This window comes from Aegilops tauschii, chromosome 2 (assembly GCF_002575655.3).
Source record: "Aegilops tauschii subsp. strangulata cultivar AL8/78 chromosome 2, Aet v6.0, whole genome shotgun sequence".
Taxonomy (NCBI): Eukaryota; Viridiplantae; Streptophyta; class Magnoliopsida; order Poales; family Poaceae; genus Aegilops; species Aegilops tauschii.
Genome location: NC_053036.3, coordinates 650,321,680 through 650,341,718, shown reverse-complemented (window position 1 = coordinate 650,341,718; position 20,039 = coordinate 650,321,680). Strand labels below are relative to the sequence as shown.

At 45.8% G+C, this 20,039-nt stretch overlaps 1 protein-coding gene across 1 annotated transcript; it reads left to right on the top strand.

The window, feature by feature from the left end:
* The first annotated feature begins 8,251 nt into the window (after window positions 1-8,251).
* On the top strand, window positions 8,252-10,481 carry LOC109745260 (amidase 1). The gene is made up of 6 exons (XM_020304393.4): window positions 8,252-8,494; window positions 8,584-8,987; window positions 9,071-9,274; window positions 9,399-9,555; window positions 9,727-9,898; window positions 10,026-10,481. The coding sequence occupies exons 1-6, from the start codon at window positions 8,370-8,372 to the stop codon at window positions 10,311-10,313; spliced, it is 1,350 nt and encodes a 449-aa protein (XP_020159982.1). The 5' UTR covers window positions 8,252-8,369; the 3' UTR covers window positions 10,314-10,481.
* Window positions 10,482-20,039: the final 9,558 nt, after the last annotated feature.

The window sequence follows — 20,039 nt, the reverse complement described above, 5'->3', positions numbered from 1 at the left end:
GTGCTAGCCGCGGTTGTCAAAACCTAGGTAGAGTGGGACCTGCTTCGTGTCCGCAGCGACGATGGCATTGTTCTCCGCGATGGCGGCCTCTTGTTGTGCGATGGCGGTGGCGGCCGCGGCTTCCAGCTTGGTGGCCTGCACCTTCTTTTTTTCGCCAATGCACGGTTTTTTGCTTTTGTTTTTGCACAAATGAAGAGAGGGATTCCCTGTCACTATGACAAACCTACACAACACAATGGGATGGGATGGAATGGTCTGGGTAGCAAGTATACTAACAAAAAGGCGTTTCTAGCTTTTCTGGGCTTTCGGGGCGAAATCTGTATCCTCAGCCTGAGCCTGACCCAACCATCGAGCTTCGTGTTCAGGTCGTCGAGCCGGAAGGCCATGCTCATGCCGGGGGGGGGGGGGGGGGGGGGGGTGGATCAAAAGCTTATGTGGCGAGATCAAAGTCCGACGGCCGCACCTATGTCTCGCTCTTTTCCTTTTTTACTTTCGTCTATACTTCCAAATATTATAAATAAATATTATAAACACTTTACATAAAACATTTAAAAAATGTTAGCCAGGCATTTGAAAAATGTTGGATGTATAGAGAAAATGTGTCACATGTGTACGGAAAATGTATACACAAAATATACAATGTGTGTGCAAAAAGTTGATCGTGTATTAAAAAATTGTTAATCAAGCATTTGAAAAAAAATGTTAAACAAGTATTTCAAAAATGTTAATCAAGTATTGGAAAATTGTTAAACTAGATGATAACCCGCGCATAGCTGCGGGAATTTGTAGCATTGCTTAGCAGGAGGATTTATGGAGTAATTAATTCATGAAATCAGTAAAGCAAATATATAAAAATATGTTTACTTGAATCTTTGATAGAATGATGTGAAAAGTTTAAAAAATAGGATAATCTAGTTGATAAAAGCATCTGTAATGCGTGGCCCTGCCGATATATTGCAAAAGAGTGTTGTTCATATCAAGCTTAACTAATGACAAATGTTCATATCATTCATATCTTGGTAGTCATTTATTGTGTAACAACTTCCGCCAAGAAATTCAAGATGTCACCCTTAATCATTAATTGTTTGTTGTTGGAGAAGCGAACATCACTGGTGCACTTTGTGCCAAATATTCGGACAAACTCAGGGACGCTCCCGCTCTCCCCAATGCACATGTATAAATCATGATCTAGTTCATAACTAAGGGGTAAACATTACCTGATTCTTGAACTCCGGAATGAATAAATAAAATAAAAATGTTTGGCGTATGAAACTACAATTAGGGAATAGCCTATATGGACATGTAGCAGAACTTGCATAGAACATGAACTGTTGTTGATTTTTCATACTAAGGAGCAAAGAGCGCATGGAGAGCACTTTCCGCATCTCAATATTAACACCGAGACCTCAAATAGCTCTTTTGTTTGTACATGAGACAAAGTACAAAATAAGAATAGTCTAATTTATCCGTTTTAGTTAATGCAAATTGAGCACAAAAAGTATAGAGTTTCCCAACCAGATACTACAGAAACAATTACAGGATGTGAGCTGCAGCGTTTAATTTTTCATCTATGTTGATGAATGTCCTTGTAATTCTTCACATGTATGTCAGAAAAGGTTATCATGTAATGTAGTATACCAGAAAAGGTTATCATGTAATGTAGTATGCCATTGAGAATCTCATCAAATGCAGCTGGAGATACATTGGAGTAATGTGCTAATATCTCTGTGTGAACCTCTTGATATTGTTTGTAGGAACACACTCTTCATATAAATGATTAGAATAGACCATCCTCATGGCAGATTTCTGATGAGATATATTAATAGCTATATGATAGACGGGTTCCCATAGTAATATAGCATGAGGAATGAGACGAATATATTCCGAACTTTCTTGAATAAACTTCCTTGAACATACTATTTCTGAAAAAGAGTTCGCCTTGGTATCAATCCTAAGAAACAATTGGAACATAAAGGTTCTCATACCACATTGAGTGAATAGTCCTAGGTACATGCCACATATTGAGCAAATCCAAAAAGTTATATAAAATTGACAGACATCTTATAATAAAAGGTACCGCCGTATACTGATGGAAAGAGTAATATATTGGAATCCACTCTCTTATTTACTTACAGAGAACATAGGTATAACCCTCTGTGGATATTGCTTATGCTGGTGATAGATTAACTGAGAATACAAGTACTCTAGAAGATTTCAAATGTGAAGGTAAAATCCTTGGTCCAGGCGAACGTGTTGGAATTCAGAGAATTGATGTCTTTCAAACATGGAATCGTTTGAGAGAACAACAATGACCTCTCAGAATATCATAGCATCATCACTCTTTCGGGTTAGTAGCTTCGTGAACCTTCAAAACAGAGGTAAACAATGCAAACAAAAAAAATACTGGCTTAACACATAAAAAAATAAATTATCGGCTTAACACATATAAAAAGAATTTAGCAAACATAAGCATATGAGTTGTATCTAGAGGTATCGGTATGAATAGTCCAATGGAAGGAATTTGTATGGTATGTAATATGCACATAAACAAATAGAAGGTACGTACATTCGCTAATCAAGTCTAGATAATTAAATTCAGAGATAAGTAGTTGTGTACGATCACGAGCAGCAGGAGAAAGACAAAAAGCATTGAATCCAATCTGAGCAACCTATGAAGCAAAAACTCGAGCACCTTTCAATCCCGAGAGCAACACGAGAAATTGAAAAACATGAGCTTGATGATAGGAAAAATTAAGGGTGGATGAAAATATGAAATCTGCAGCTAGCAAGGCAGAGGTCGTTTCCTAGATGAGAATGTAAACATGCGTGCTTGTTGGATTACGATGTCGGTCCAGAGGGGTTTTTATACACACTTTTCTCACAATTGCGGAGTAATGGAGGCTGAGATAATTATGGGCGATTAATGGTGTGGTGCATGAAGCCGTTTCTTGTGCATTTGTGGCCGATAGATGTAAATCCAGCAGCTCATTTGTTCATATTCCCACTTTTGATTTTACGGCCGCCATTAACCCGTTGAACTCAATGTTTTAAATAGAGGGCTATGAAAAATAGGGGCGGGCCTTCAAATCAGCTACAGCGGGGTATTTGTGAAGGCGACCATTTAGCGGCACTCTGCTGAAAAGGCTATAGCGGGCTAGTGGCGGCTCTCCAGGGGAAGCGTCGGTCATCGCGGCTGCCTGAGAGAGCGTGAGACGTGGCGGCGGCTCATAGGAGGACCGACGGCCGTGGCTGCAAGAAGGGTCAGCGGTGGCGCCTGGCCGGGGTGAGCATGGCTGGCTGCTGCTGTAGATCATCAAGGTCGGCGGCGACTGGTCGAGGAATCGGTTGGGGGATGCATGAGGCGTGGCAGCGGCTGGACGGGGAACTGGATGGAAGGGGATTGAGCGATGCATTTTTCTTCTTCTTCTGGGAATCCTGAATGGTGTGTACGGGCTAATTTTTCGTCTCCCTACAGCTTTTGGGCTTCAAAGAACATTCAGCCGGCCTTTTGGAGCGTGTGCGTACATCCAACCGTAACAAATCCAGCGGGACTTGAATTGAATTGATCTGGAGATCTGGGCGAGACCAAGTACTGGACAAACAACTAGTGCGTCACTGAGACCGTCGGGTTGGATTGCACCGCCGGCAGATCTTACAAAATTCAATACAGATGCAGCAGTTAGGAGGGATGGTAGCTATGGTGCAGTTGCTGTGGTGTGCCGAAACTCAGCTGGAATCTTTCTTGGGGCATCCTGTATCAAGTTCAGACATTTGTCACCCAGAAGCTCTTGAAGCTTTGGGAGTTAGAGAGGCTCTTGCGTTGGCAGAAGACCTATATGAGCACAAGATTCAAGTGGCCTCGGACTGCAAGACAGTGGTGGACGGAGTAAAGCAAGGATCCTCAGCGGAGTATGGAGCGATTATTCATGAAATCATAGAACAAGCAGCTGGTTTTACTTCTTGTAATATAGTCCATGAGTATAGGACCTCGAATATCGAGGCTCACAATCTCGCTAAGCACGCTCTTACGCTCGGGTTTGGCCGTCATGTTTGATTAGGGCAGCCCGACGATCTTCTATTCATTCCTGTAAACATTAATGTGATTGAATAAAGCTTGGCGAATTGTCTAAAAAAAACAAATCCAGCGGGACTGTGCGAGGCTGCGAGCCACCGAGCCGTGTGGACGCGAGCAGCATGAACGTGAAAACATGTAACTGAACTGCTGATGTGGCAAGTTGATGACGTGGCTAGGCTGCATGTCAAGATAATTAGCTTAGTAGGGATGAACTATTTATGTATTATAGACGTGTATAGAAAAAAATATTGACCATGTATTCAAAAAACTTAATCTTGTATTGTATTGAAAAAATGCTAAACTTGTATTTTTATAATGTTAATCAAGCATTTGAAATTGTTAAATTTATGTAGAAAAAATGTGGACCATGTATTAAAAAATGTTAACATTGCATTTGAATTTTTTATTATTAATCATGCATTTGAAAAATGTTAAATGTGTATAAAAAATGTTGATCATGTGTTAAAAAATATTTATCTTGAAGACATTGAGATCATACCTTGAGTGTCTTCTCCTGGTCGTCCAAGACCAGCAGGTGGACAAGCTTCGTTGGAGGCTCCAAATAGACAACTAGGGGAACCGGTGGCCCGAGAGAGGTGACACCGGCTTCCCCCTAGTCAGCTTGTTTGATGACCTTGGGAGGAGATCACTGGAAATATTTGCGCCTTTTACAGGCATCCTTGGCATGAGCAATTAATCATGAAAGTCAGTCATCGTTGACACGAGTTGAAAAAATGTAATGAGAGCCATGGCCGTCGCTGTCGATCACCTCATTCAAGTGATCCTACGTGTCATAACAAAGTTCCCCGAACAATCTTTCTTGAGCCATGGCCGTCGCTGTCGATCACCTCATTGTCTTCCGACATATCATTGAGGGAGATGCACAATACCTTGAGGAGACAGATCTCACCAGCACTGAGCAGATCTGAAGGCAGACTCTGTCCAGGATGGAGCTTCCGGAGGAGGGGCCGACGGGCCTCGGCCAAGCAATAATGGAAACTTCCCTTGCCGCCCCAAGAGAAATTGGATCGGGGTCCTTAACAAAAAAATGACATCAAGAGAAGAAGAACCAGGATCCTCCATCTGTGCCAAGAGTGCTAAGAATCAGTAGACCATAGCACGATTAAGTAGTAGATACGAGCGGAGGCGGAGCTAGACAAAATCTGATGTGGGGGCAAGAAAAAATATGGTTGTTGAAGGGTCAGAGGCCAAAAAATTCCCATCTAAGCCCTACAATGAGGAAATCTCCTTAATTTGGTTTATGTTGGGGGCAATGTCCCCCTCAGCTTAACACATTGCTCCGCTGATGAAGTAGAGGAACAACTTCACAATATCTTTAACAGACCGCCATTTGTTTGGACGTGGAATGTTGTATTTATGGGGAGTAGAGATGGGTTGTATTACGCTTTGAGATGAAGTCTGAATTATATGATGTTGGGATGAAACCTTATTTTCTATTTCTATGGGCTTTAATATTGATGTATTTAGTCTGCACCAAATTAATTCAATACTCACTTTGTCCCATATAATATAGAGAGCAATGGTTTTCGGGGAAGTCAAATGTCACAAACTTTGAACAAATTCAAAGAGAAGTGTATCTATTTCTGTAATACTTTCTTCATTCACAAATATAAGATGTTCTAAGTTTTTTTTAAAATCAGACGTATATAGACAAGTTTTCATGTGATTGTTTAATCATTTCGGTTCATATGTAGTCCATATTAAAATATTCAAAATATATTATACTTCGTTTTTGTATACAAATCCATTTCATTTTTTGGTAAAACTTTAACTAATAATTATGATTTGTCAACAAGCCTAGCGCTTCTCTTCGACTGATATCATTGATATCTTGGTCCTCCTGCACAATCCACCACCGTTATCTGATCTTTTTTTCGCTCCTATATAACTGTCACAATGGGGGGTCCAATCGTGCAACGATCACTGGGTCTCCACCAGGTCCACCGTGAACTCCAATACCGAGGCAGAGGCATTCCAAATAATTTTTATATCCAAGGCGATAAAAAAATCATAATTTATTCATACTAAACTTTTATACTTATTTTATATTTTAATATTACCATATTAATTTCAATTGGTATATTTATTTTACTAATTACCTATCATAATTAGCCACATAACAATGTTTCTAAATAATATTTTATTATTTTTTGTTATGCAGTTGGAATTTATTTCATTTAAACATTTCTTCTGCAAGATTTAAGTTTATGATTTAACATTTTTTTGTTTGGGAAAATTATTTTGAATTAACTTTTTGTTATTGCATAAAGTATGTAGTGTATACGCATATATTCGCAGACTTATGCATGTGTTCATATATATTTATTATTGGATATTGTGATAGAGATTTTTGAATCACATACAGTAACCAATATCTTAATAGTAGTTTCTAGTCTTCTACCAACTGGCACTCGTATATGGTTCATACGTCCCAATGATCAGGTACACACTACTGCAGACATTTTAGCAGTTGCTTGCACAAAACCTCTAGTAATAATATGCATGAATTAAAACTTCTTTTCTTCTTATCTTATTTATCCGAGAAGCAATCACTAAACACATGGGTTATCCCTCTAGCTATTATCTACATGATACTAGAAAATAAATCTGCGCTTTGCCGCGCCCGTCCATATTAAGGAAATAACTATCTAGATGTATAAAATTGTATGGAACAACAAAAATATATGAGTTGTAGTACAACTAAAAGATACTATGCGTTGATACATATAGACCATTGAGCGTATTTTTTGGGGTAACATCCAGCGAGTCGCTAACTCAATAGCATACACAATTTTAATTTTTTGTTTTTTGTGGACTAGTGAGTATTCCCTTGCTGAAGGCGTTGCTGTTGAAGAACCTTGTTTTTTTCCTTGTGATATCATGAGATGATCGGTGCGGATATGACCATAGTTATAGTTTGTCGATCACAGATTTGATAGCTTCAGGTTTTTTTCCTCGCTTAGGCATAGCTTTGGTCTCATATGACTTTACTATTTGCCAGCGTGTTTGTGTGTCTGTGTGTGTTGGGGGTTGGCTATGTGCATCCTAGCTATGCAGAGGCCGGATGTGTGCTCATTGTGTTTGTATCTTTTTGATGCTTCATTTTGAGTCAATAAAATCCATCTTTTATCGAAAAAAAGTAATGATTGCACTTAAGCTCGTTGTCTAGCCATATATACTTTTATATCGCTAGTTCTAATTCTCAAGTTAAACCTTCATAGTTAGCTAGGTGCGAAGCAAGCGAAAAAAATATGTTCTCTCAAGAGGATAAAATTTCTTTGGAGCTTTTTCAAACACAAATTCAACAAAGGGGTTTCGGTTAGAAGAAAATATGATACTCAAGTGTCTCATTAACACCCACTAGTCCCTCTGAATCATGACTCTCAAGTATTAATTTGAATCTTTGGTGACGGAGTTATGTCAAAAAGTGATAGATGCAATGGGTTTTCGCTTGTGGCTCAAATTTGCAGGACACGTTTAACAAGCACGGCCTGCGTCCATCTTCGCTAGCCTAGGGCGTAACTTTGGCTGTTGTTTCTATGCAAGCACTTCCAAGAGTCAGCACCCCCCGCCCCCCTTCTATTACAATGCGAACACACTACTAGAGTTTGGGGCATGAATATTGATCGGTCTGGTCTCCATGATGTGCATACTCTCTCCCTCTCCCTCTCTCTCCCTCTCCCTCTCTCTCCTCCTCCTCCTCGCTTCTATCCTTCCATTTTATATAAAAAAACCAAAAACGTTGGAGCTTTCACATAAAGTCATCATATTCATTAATCTAAAAAACGTTGGCGACGTGGTGAGTAGAGCTGGGTCAGCGCTTGTCTTTCTGGTGTCGATGGTCCGGTGCGCCACTGGGTGCACGTCTGATGATTTCGTGCTGTGATAGAGAAGACAGAGCTGCGGTTGGCGGGTCCACTACGACAATGATGACTCCATGAGGGTTGTTTTCAGCAGGTGGTGCTCTCGGGATGTTGACATGTCCTCTAAGTTTCACCCGGTCTTCCTCTAATTAATCGGGCAAATCTCGTCCTCTTAATCAATAAAAATGACAAATCTTTTGCCTCATTTTTTTAATAAAAAAACAGCCTAGTCCGGGCTCGCCTCACTAGGCAGCAAGCACTTGACGCATCAGGCTCAAACCAGGCAGCTTATTTTCTTCAGGCAGGCCTCATCGTTATTGACTGAATTATTGACGTAGTTGTCAAGAAAAAAGACTGAATTATTGACGTCGTCGACACCATATCCTGCTCCTATCCATAGCGAATTATCCATGGAGGACAGCGGCGACGACCACGGCGCCTTCATGGAGAAATTCATCCTGCTGCCGCCTCCTTCCTCCGATCAGCAGCAGCAGCAGCTACCCCTGCACGGCCTCACCTTCGCCATCAAGGACATGTACTACGACCTCTCTCCCTCCCCACCTTCCTCCCTCGATCACATCGACATTCAGCAATCTGACTGACTGACTGGTCGATTCATGGCAGCTTCGACGTCGCCGGACGCGTCACCGGCTTCGGCACCCCGGACTGGGCCAGGACGCACGCGCCGGCCGCCGCCACGGCGCCCGCCGTGCTAGCCGCGCTGGCCGCCGGCGCCACGGGCGTGGGCAAGACCGTGATGGACGAGATGGCCTACAGCATCAACGGCGAGAACGCCCACTACGGCACCCCTGCCAACCCGTGCGCCCCCGGCCGCGTCCCCGGCGGCTCCTCCAGCGGCTCCGCCGTCGCCGTCGCCGCCAGCCTCGCCGACTTCGCCCTCGGCACCGACACCGGCGGCAGCGTCAGGGTGCCCGCCGCCTACTGCGGCATCTTCGGCCTCCGCCCCTCCCACGGACTGGTCTCCGTCGAGAACGTCGTCCCCATGGCGCAGATGTTCGACACCGTCGGTAATTTCAGTCGAGCCGTGCTACAGTCAGTGTTCATTCAGTTGTATAAGTGTCTGAACATCCCAGTGCGATTATGCTTACAGGGTGGTTTGCTAGAGATCTGCCTACGCTGTCTCGTGTCACCGACGTGATGCTGCCGCCGGTGCCAGCTGCCGCCGACGATGATGCCGAGATACCACGACGACCGAGCCGTGTCATCATTCCTGCAGACTGTTTCAAGATCTTGGGCTCTGTGGACGACCACACCTACGAGATCCTCAACGCTTCAGCGGCCAAGATATTCGGCAGTAAGTATAGCAGAGCAGGATAATGCAGAGTATAGGTTTTCTGAAACTTTCTGCAGGTGGAGCAGAGCAGGGCATGTCAGCTTACATATAGAAGTGTCTGAAACTTGTGAGGTTTGTTTGGCAGGTGATGCAGTGGTGGACAATGGAAACCTTGGTGATTTTGTCTCCAGCAATGTTCCGAGCATCGGCAAGTTCATGACCGACTTGTCTGCGGTAGAAGCATCATCGTCGTGTGTGCCGTCTCTGTCTGCCATCTCACGTGTCATGCGAGTTCTTCAAAGGTGTGCAATCACAACATACCTACGTAATCACACGTGATATCATAAAATTGTGCCCTTACCATGATTCCACCGTCAGATGAACTCAATCATCTTAGTAATGGAAATGCCAGCAGTTTACTCTAAATTGTACTTTTGCACACGGACGAGATTAAATGCACCGTATGTTTTCAGGTCTGAATTCAAAGCAAACCACGCGGAGTGGGTGAACACGGTGAAGCCCAACCTCGGCCCTGGCATCCGAGAGCGAGTGCAGGAGGCCATTGCGTCGGAGGATGATTCTGCCATGGATGATCTTCATGCCGTCAGGACCGAATTCAAGTCTGCACTTGCGGCTCTCCTCAAGGTAAACTCATACACTGTTATCATAATCCCATTGCTGCAAACAATTTCTGAACATGCAGTCTGTCAGGCAGTAGTAGGAGTTGATTTTTCTTAGTTTTGCTCTGCTTGAATGAATTTGCATTCTGTAGGACGACGGAATCCTGGCAATCCCTACGGTCCCCGGCGCGCCGCCGAAGCTACGCATGGACGCGACTCTGCTGGAGGACTTCCGGGCAAGGGCCTTCTCGCTGCTGTCCATCGCCGGCCTGTCGGGGTTCTGCCAGGTCAGCATCCCGCTGGGCACCCGCTGCGGTGTCCCGGTGTCAGTCTCGCTGCTCGCGCGGCACGGCGCCGACCGTTTCCTCGTCGCCGTGGCCCAGGAGCTCCACGAGGCGCTCCAAGGCGAGGCCGCCGCAGCCTGGGGTTCTTTGGCTTAGCCTAACTCTGTCATATGTCGCTGAATTCTCCAGTACAGGAAATTGTATGATTTTATTTGAATTTGGGGCCCCGGTGCGAAAAGCAAAATGGGGGCCTAACATTTGAAAAAAAATCATATAATATAACTCAAGCATAAGCACTTAATTATACAATTTAAATTTATGTTATTTAGTATAGTTTTTGGAAAATTCTCAAGTAGCAATGCAAATTCTCACAACTGTTTCTTCTTACACTTGAAGGCACAAAATCATACTTCCTTCTAGAGAGTCAATTGCACAAAACTACCACATTTGCGGCTAGGTTTGTAGAAAACCACCAAGTCACTAATCCGTTGCAAAAAACACTTCATTAGCAATAAACTTGTTGCAAAAAGCACTGATCGGGTGATTTAACCCATTTAATCACTTTCTGACAAGTGGGGCCCGGTTGTCAAGAGCTGACTTGGCAAACAAATGTCATACACACCCCTGGATCCAAAAATAAAAAGCAATCAACCCCCTAGCTCTCAATCCCCCTGCTCTCGATCCCGCCGGCTCCCGTCGCCGCCACAGGAAGCCCACCCGCCGCCCTCCCTCGATGGCGCAGACGCCCTGAGCCGCCGTGCCTTGCTCCAACCTAACAATGTCGCCGTCAATGTCCTGAGCCGCCGTGCCCAGATGATGGCCTCGTCTGCGCGCAGCCGCCGCGACGGCATCCTCACTAGAGAAGGGCAGCATCGGCACCCTCAGCGCGGTGGCGACGGGAGTGCTCGGCCCCGCGGCTGCTCGACGCCGTGCAAGCAGCGGCAGCAACCCCACGCCGCTCCTCCCTGGCTCGACGCCGTGCCCGAAGCAGCAACTCAGAGCAGTTGGGGACGTCGTGCGGTGCACCACCACCAGGGGCTGGGCGTGGCTCTCTTGGACGGGGGCTCCACGACGGCATCCTCCTCCTCCTCGTGGTGGCCGCGCCGCCGCTCTGCGCCGCGCAGAGCCCCATCTCGCAGCCCCCGTCGCCCGGCGCGCCCACAGCGTCCCCGCTCCTCCGCCCCGACGCCAACGGATCCGCCTCCCCTTCCATATCCCCCTCCGCGGGGTCCCCCGACAAGGACAAGGCGCCGGCGGCATCCCCTCCCGTGCCCACCGAGACGTCCCCGCTCCCTTCCCCCGCCGTGGCCCCCTCCTACGCGCACTCGCCGTCGCCGTCTCGTCCCTGCACTCCGCCGCCGCGCCCGCCCCTCCCCTGCTGCTGACAAGGAAGGAGACGACGACGACGCCGATTACAGCAAGAAGAAGGGCCAGGCCCCAACAGGTTAGGGTGGCGCCGACGGGTTAGGTGAGGTGGCCGGAGCCGGAGCCGGCGCCGGAGGAAGGTCAGTCGCACAGGGGAGATGAGAGATGGGTCACGAGCGCAAGGGAGGGGGAGGGATGGGTGGGGGGTCTGATTGCTTTTTTATTTTAGATCCAGGGATGTGCATGTTAATTTTTTGCCATGTCAGCACCTTACAATTGGGCCCCAGTTGTCACAAAGCGATCAAACGGGACAAATCACCCGATCAGTGCTTTTTGCAACGAGATTATGTGGATCGTGGTGATTTTTGCAACGGATTAGCGACTTGGTAGTTTTCTGCAAACCTAGTCGCAAATGTGGTAGTTTTGTGCAATTGACTCTCCTTCTAGAACTAGATGCATGATTGTTTATGTTTATGAACCAAACATTAAAAATATTAAGACATTTGAACTGATGAACTCACATGAATTATAGGCTTGTGACTTGAATAGTAAGAATCAGATAGAACCTTGACTTTGCACTTGGACCACAGGACGAGCAACTGTTGAAAATCTTGAATATACTATATATGACAATTTCTGCACCTTAACAACTACACAAAAAATTGTTCCAAGACATATTAGTGAAATCTTGATACAACTTTGCCATCTGATACAACTTTGAAGTCTTAATACACGTATATGGACCCTAAATGGAGCCCCCTTGATTTTGGGGGCCCTATACGAGCCTTGATTTTGGGGGCCCTATACGAGCACACAGCTCGCACAGGCCCCTCAACTGCCCTGGCGTGGTGGTCGTCGTCGAACAAAAAGTAGAGGAAGTCGAGGACGACGTCACCAGGGGGATCCACGAGGTGTAGTATTATTGTAAATGAGCAATGCTATACCTACGTAAAGTTATTTACGTATCTTACGTACGATCTTATGTGGCAGTTTTGTATTGGTGATTACTTGCACGCACGGGCCCATCCTGAAAATAAGGGGGCGGTTTAAATAGCGATGAATGGATTTACGTGAGTTTCGTACACCCATTACGTAGGTGTAGTATTATTGTAAATGAGCAATGCTATACCTACGTAAAGTTTTTTTACGTATCTTATGTACGATCCTATGTGGCAGTTTTGTATTGGTGATTACTTGCATCCACGGGCCCATCCTGAAAATCAGGGGGGCGGTTTAAATAGCGATGAATGGATTTACGCGAGTTTCGTACACCCATTACGTAGGTGTAGTATTATTGTAAATGAGCAATGCTATACCTACGTAAAGTTTTTTACGTATCTTACGTACGATCCTATGTGGCAGTTTTGTATTGGTGATTACTTGCACGCACGGGCCCATCCTGAAAATCGGGGGGGGGGGGGGGGGGGGGTTTAAATAGCGATGAATGGATTTACGTGAGTTTCATACACCCATTGCGTAGGTGTAGTATTATTGTAAATGAGCAATGTTGTACCTACGTAAAGTTTTTTACGTATCTTACATACGATCCTATATGGCAGTTTTGTATTGGTGATTACTTGCACCCACGGGCCCATCCTGAAAATCAGGGGGGGGGGGGGTGTGTTTAAATAGCGATGAATGGATTTACGTGAGTTTCGTACCCCCATTACGTATGTGTAGTATTATTGTAAATGAGCAATGCTATACCTACGTAAAGTTTTTTAGTATCTTACGTACGATCCTATGTGGCAGTTTTGTATTGGTGATTACTTGCACAGACGGGCCCATCCTGAAAATCAGGGGGCGCGTTTTAAATAGCGATGAATGGATTTACGTGAGTTTCGTACACCCATTACGTAGGTGTAGTATTATTGTAAATGAGCAATGTTGTAACTACGTAAAGTTTTTTACGTATCTTACGTACGATCCTATGTGGCAGTTTTGTATTGGTGATTACTTGCATCCACGGGCCCATCCTGAAAATCAGGGGGGCGGTTTAAATAGCGATGAATGGATTTACGCGAGTTTCGTACACCCATTACGTAGGTGTAGTATTATTGTAAATGAGCAATGCTACACCTACGTAAAGTTTTTTACGTATCTTACGTACGATCCTACGTGGCAGTTTTGTATTGGTGATTACTTGCACGCACGGGCCCATCCTGAAAATCGGGGGGCGGTTTAAATAGCGATGAATGGATTTACGTGAGTTTCGTACACCCATTACGTAGGTGTAGTATTATTGTAAATGAGCAATGCTACACCTACGTAAAGTTTTTTTACGTATCTTACGTACGATCCTATGTGGCAGTTTTGTATTGGTGATTACTTGCACAGATGGGTCCATCCTGAAAATCAGGGGGGGCGTTTTAAATAGCGATGAATGGATTTACGTGAGTGTGAGTTTCGTACGTGAAGATTCAGTGTCCGAGCCGATAGATCGGTTTAAATAGCGATGAAAATGAGCGTCAGTGTCCGAGCCGATAGATCGGTTTGCGAACGTGAAGATTCCATTCCAGATAGCAGGCAGCATGCATGCATGCATACATACATACATACATGCATGCATGCATGCATGTAATTAAAGTGGACGATGATGCCCTTCCTTGCCTGCTCGTTGACTAATCGTGATGCTACCTCTTGTGGGCAAATTTGACAAATTTAACCTATAGACAAAATCAAATCACAGAATGAACTGTCCGTGAAACTATTTCACGCGGCTGACCCGTGGCGCCTAGCTCTCAGGCGCTGCACTAGTGCAACGCCTGGGAGCTAGGCGCTGCACTAGTGCAACGCCTAGGAGCTAGGCGCTACACTGTATAGTGTGGCGCCTAGCTCTCAGGCGCTGCACACGGACTTAGTAATTTTTTGATCACATGGGTGCGACGCTGGCCGTGTAGCGCCTATCTGTGAGGCGTTGCACAGTGTAGTGTGGCGCCTTCGTGTCGGGCGTCACACAAAAAGGTCAGCCGCGTGAAATAGTTTCACGGATAGTTCATTCTGTGATTTGATTTCGTCTATAGATCAAATTTATCAAATTTGCCCCTCTTGTGTTGTGATGGTGCTGCTCTTGGCTGGACGCCACACAAGATCCAAGGGCTCTCATTTCAGTTTCTCTACTGCAAAGTTGATGGGCCAGCTGTCCTTTTGGTTCCTTCCCATTCCACAGTGTTCATGAGTTGGACGTACGTATTTATGTTCACAAGCACGCACAGATGGATACAAACACGAAAGGAACCATGAAAGATACTCCTAAAAGGAAACACGTGCCTGTTACCTTAATTAGTACTCCCTCTGTAAACTCTGTAAACTAATATAAGAGCGTTTAGATTACTATAGTAGTAATCTAAACGCTCTTATATTAGTTTACAGAAGGAGTAGTAAAATAACATAATATAAAAACATGAAAGGTTCCCTGCCCAAATCAACCAGGACAAAAGCTACCTCTTCAGTTTGTTTGGAGCAAGAGTAGCAGACGAAAGACGATGAATGCAGATGATAGAGCAGCCATGCCCATGCCCACGGCCATGGCAATGGCAGGCCTCCTCCATCCTCCTCCATCACCGTCACCTCGCCGACTGCCACCAACCAGCCGCGCCACCATGAGAATCGAAGCAGCGGCAGCAGCATCAAGGGCGAGCCCTCCTCCACCACCACCACCGTCAAAACGGCAATATATACCGTGAAGTGTGTGTAGTGGGTAGATTTTGACAATTATATATGCGAACAAATTTAGATCGTTGGTTAATACAAACCGAAATACTTACTTGACATAACACAACAATCCTAGCTAATCGATTACATCTCTAAGCGATTGACAAAGGAGAACCAAAGGGATCTTCCATAATTGCCCAGAGTCGATCAAATACCCATCTCTGGCGCGTTGCCATATCCTGACCATCCTCCTCCTCCTTGTCCTCCTCGTCATCATAAATACCACAAGCCTCATCGTCACCATCATGCTCAGCATCCATCGCTAGCCTGACCAAGTAGTTCTCCTCCAGCATCCTCGGCGTTACCAGAAGGCTACGTTGTGCGTGGTCATCGTCGTCGAACAAGAAGTAGAGGAAGTCGGGGACGACATCGTCGGGGTGATATGCGAGGCGGGGCGTCGACCACTTACCCGGTTCGAGACGATGCGTCGTGGCCTCCGCCTCCGCCTCTCCGATCGTCGCTTCCATGGTTGTTTTGGCTGATCCGTCCACCTCTCCGATCGATCGAGCTTGTCTTTTCCTTCCGTGGATGTACGTGCAATGAAGTAGATGTCGGAGCTGTTGATTGGGTTGGCTTTGCTTGGCCTGGTCGACACTGATCGAGTCGGAGTGCAAGTCGGACCGGACGCTGCTTTGGTTTTTTCGTTTGGTTATTAATCCCTTCATTTTGTTTGCTACTTTTATACAAAATAAACGAATAAAAGGAGTGTAGGCATGTTTGCCGATACACCCGTTTGCAAACGTGAAGATTCCAGCTAGGCAGGATGCATGTAGAATGTTAAGTGTTAGTACCCCGCAAAAAAAAAAAGAATGTTAAGTGAGTGTTAGTCTTTTTTTTGACAGTGTGTAAAGTGTAGTCTGTTCCTCGCCAAATGGACGCTGACTTGTTTCTTTTTTTGGAGACAAAAACAGAAAAATTTAACCCCAAACTCCATGCATGGTTACATCATCACTATCATAAAAAACCAGATGGATGGTTCTTGCGGCTAGACAAAGTTTGTGATGGTTCTTGGACGGCATATAAGACGCCATGGCTTTCTTTGCAGTTTGTGTATCACTGTACGGTACAGTGTTGTGCAAAGTTGTCAGCCCAGCTGTCCTTCTGGCTCGTTCTATTACTTTATGAGTTCGACTTGTTTGTACAAGCACGCACAAATGAAAACAAACACGAAAGGAACCATGAAAAATACTAAAAGGAAACACGTGCATGTTACCTTATATGTAGTATATAAGAAAACAAAAAACGGGCTTGCTAAAAATCAGTCGACTGAGATTTAACGAAGTCTCAGTCAATCATGCAACATTTTTTTGACGTATGCAACATTTTTTCATACCGGTTGCAACATTCGTTTTGTTAGTTGAAGCATGTCATCCCTCCTCTATTGTAGCACGTCATCTCACCGGTTGCAACATCCTTCATTGACGGTGGTAGCATTTTAGTTAGAACGGTTGTAGCATTTGTTGTTGTTGCTTGCAATACCATCGCAATATTTTCTGTCGCCGTTTGTAGCATCTAGCCGTGCCGCTTGTAGCAAAAAAACACGCTGACGTCACTCGACTGAGACTTCGTTAAGTCTCAGTCGACTGAGTTCTAGACACACCCAACAAAAAATCATGAAAGTTCCCTGCAGAAATCAACCGGGACAAAAGCTATTCTGTTTGTTTGGAGTAGGCGACTAACACAGATGGAGAGAGCAGCCATGCTCATGCCCATGCCCATGACCATGCCAAGACTCCTCCGTCCTCCTCCCTCCATCTACGCTGCGCCATCACCGTCACCTCGCCGGCTGCCACCATTCCGCCGTGCCACCATGAGAACTAGAAGCGAACACTCCACCACCAAAACGGCAACAACGGTGAAGCTGACGTACCTGGAGTTCAACGGGTGGCTGTGGGAGCTGGACGGCGGCATGCCCTGGCTCTTCGACGGCGCCAAGAAGATGCTCCTCAAAGACGGCATCCAAGAGGACCTCGCCGTCGTCGACCTGCTCCTCATCACCTCGAGCCTCGATGACCACTGCCACCTCGACCAGATAGGGACAGCACAAACGCAACAAAGGGTGGACACGGTCCGGGGCTCCGGGCCGGTCCGGTCGCTGATCGAGCCACCATTTTGACCGGCCGGCGGCCGTCCGAACCGGACCGGACCGACCAGCACGGCGGTCCTGTTTTCAGGGACCGGACCGGCGGCGGTGAAGCTCAGGCCGGACCAAGCGGACCGGCCAGGGCCAACCACCACCGGCGGCAACGTGCGAGCGCTGGTGGCGAGGTGGACGCATGTTTTGTTCCTTAGCAGTTATTCTGTTGCATGCAAGTAATTTAGCGCGTGCATGGCACCACAATTTTCTGTGTATGGGCCTTGTTGTGATTGGCGGATTAATTCTGACGTGAAATTAGTTCTGGAATGACACCGTGATTATCGGATGGAACCATTTTTTTCTCGTTCCATATGTTTTCTGCATGTTCGACTGAATAAAAGGAAACGGCTTCATGGGATATCGCGTGATTATCGGATCGAACCCATTTCTCTCTTATTAGTCGTAAATAAAAGGAAAGGCAGCATGGAGTTGTCGTGGCCTCGTGGGAAGGCGCCTTAATTATCGGATCGAATTGAATCCCGTTTATCTTGTTCTCACTATTTTCTCTCCATTGATTAAAAAGAAAACAAAGCGGCAATCACGGGTGTGACGGCGTCTTCTTTCTATTTTCTGTTCTCTTCTGCCTGACGCGCACGCGACATGAGTTTTCTTTACTGTTTGATTAAATAAAAGGAAACAAATTGCGCTGGAGAAGAACGTCGGGGCGTGGCCGTCGAACTCAAGATGGCAATGGGCCCCGAAACCCGGGTCCCCGTGGGTTTTTACCCTATTAGGGGACGGGGATGGGCATCTTTCCATCCCCACGGGGTTATTGCTGGGCACATTATACAACCCGACACGTTTCATGGGTTTACACCTGTTTCGGTAGTCCCCGAACCCGAAACGCGGCAATACTCGCGAAATTACATTTTTTTAACCAAGCACTGATCCGGCCCAACCCAATGCGACCGAGCCCCCCCCCCCACCCCCAGCGTCGAGGCCAAACCAACCCCTCACTGGGTGGCCTATGTCGCTCTCTCTTTCCCCCTCGCTCTTGCCCTCAACTCTCTCTCTTCCTCAGAATACCATGTACGGCTGAAATCTGATCATGTTTGTTGCTGAAATCTGATAATCTTTGTTGATGAAATGTGGTATCATGCTGCTGAAATACACTCTATATAGCTGTTGAACCATCTACTACTGTTTTTTGTTGAAATTTGCTCAAGTTATGCTGCTGAAATGGTATTCTTTGTCGCCACTATGTTTGTTTAATTATTTTGATTTTCTCGTGGGTTCCCCGTGGGTTCCCGAAACCCGATGGGTTTAGGGGACGGGCGGAAAATGAGCCCCGCGCACGGTGATGGGGACGGGGACGGGTTTACGATTTTCTCGTGGGGATGGGTTTGGGATGGCAAAACCCGATGGGTTTCGTCCCCGTTGTCATTTTGACGTCGAACTCGCGGTGCGCGGATCTCATCGGCCAGAGCATGGTGTCACCTCTGGCCGCGATGAGGATGAATAGCCAGCAGCACGCTTCGGTCCGCTCGGTCTGACTGGTCAAACACCGGACGGAACCGGGTAAATTTCGGCCCGAAATTTTGTAACCGGACCAACCAATTTCTTGAGCGAGCTAGGACCGTAAAGTTCGGTCCTGAACGGGCCACGAGCGGGACAAAAAGACTGCTCGCTCCGTCCAGCTTGACTGGCCGCCGCCCTAGCCATCCCTCGAAGCCCCGCAGCACAACTGTGGCAATCCCCCACACCCCTGCATCTCTCGCCCCCTAAGATAGATAATGGAGCCATGGCTTTTCCTAAGATAGATAGTGAGGTTATTTCGTCTCCGTTGAGCTCACGATGAACTAAGGAAAAGTAACTGACGCTTTGAAATATTCCAGGCACCTAAGAAATAGCAAATCCGCATATTTTCACATTTTGCTACTTCAGGATCGAGTAGACCACACACAGATGGGATGGTGGACCAAGGACCAAGTCACCAAGATTACATTTATGCTCCCTGCATAAACTAATATAAGAGCGTTTAGATCATTACTTAATTATCTAAACGCTCTTATGTTAGTTTACAGAGGGAGTACAAACATAAATATATCTAGATACATCCATTTCAGTGACAAGTAATTCTGAACGGAGGGAGTAGTTGGTAAATGAGTCAATTACACCGGTGGTGCTTGAACTTGGCGTAAACGGTCACTTTGGTGCTAGAACTTGTGACATACATTGAACTGGTGCAATAACTTGGCTCGGGTGTGCAAATACAGTGCTAACCGCACTTGGATACGAAATCAACGCTGACTTGGCCGCCAGCGTGGCGTGGGGCCCTTTGTCAAAGACTAGAAGTGCGTGGCCTGTTTTTTTCTTTTTGCAGAAAAACCTCGATTTTTTTTTCTCACAAAAAAGACCCTGTCCACGTGGTAGATGGTATTTTATTTTGTTTGCTGTATGACAGGTGAGTCCCAATGTGAAAATTAAAAGGAAAAATGTTTTTTGGCGGGAATTAAAAGGGAATATGTTAGACTCCTACACTCCAACACGTGACTTTTTTTTTAGAATTCAACACGACAACCTACTGTTAGGGCGCTCGTGCTCATAGCCACAGCATCAATTACATTCGGATGTCTAACAAGGATAACAACTGTTAATGTAGTATAAGGAAGATATGCAGCCCATTTGCACGCGCTAATTCTTTTTGAAATATTTGTGAAATGTAA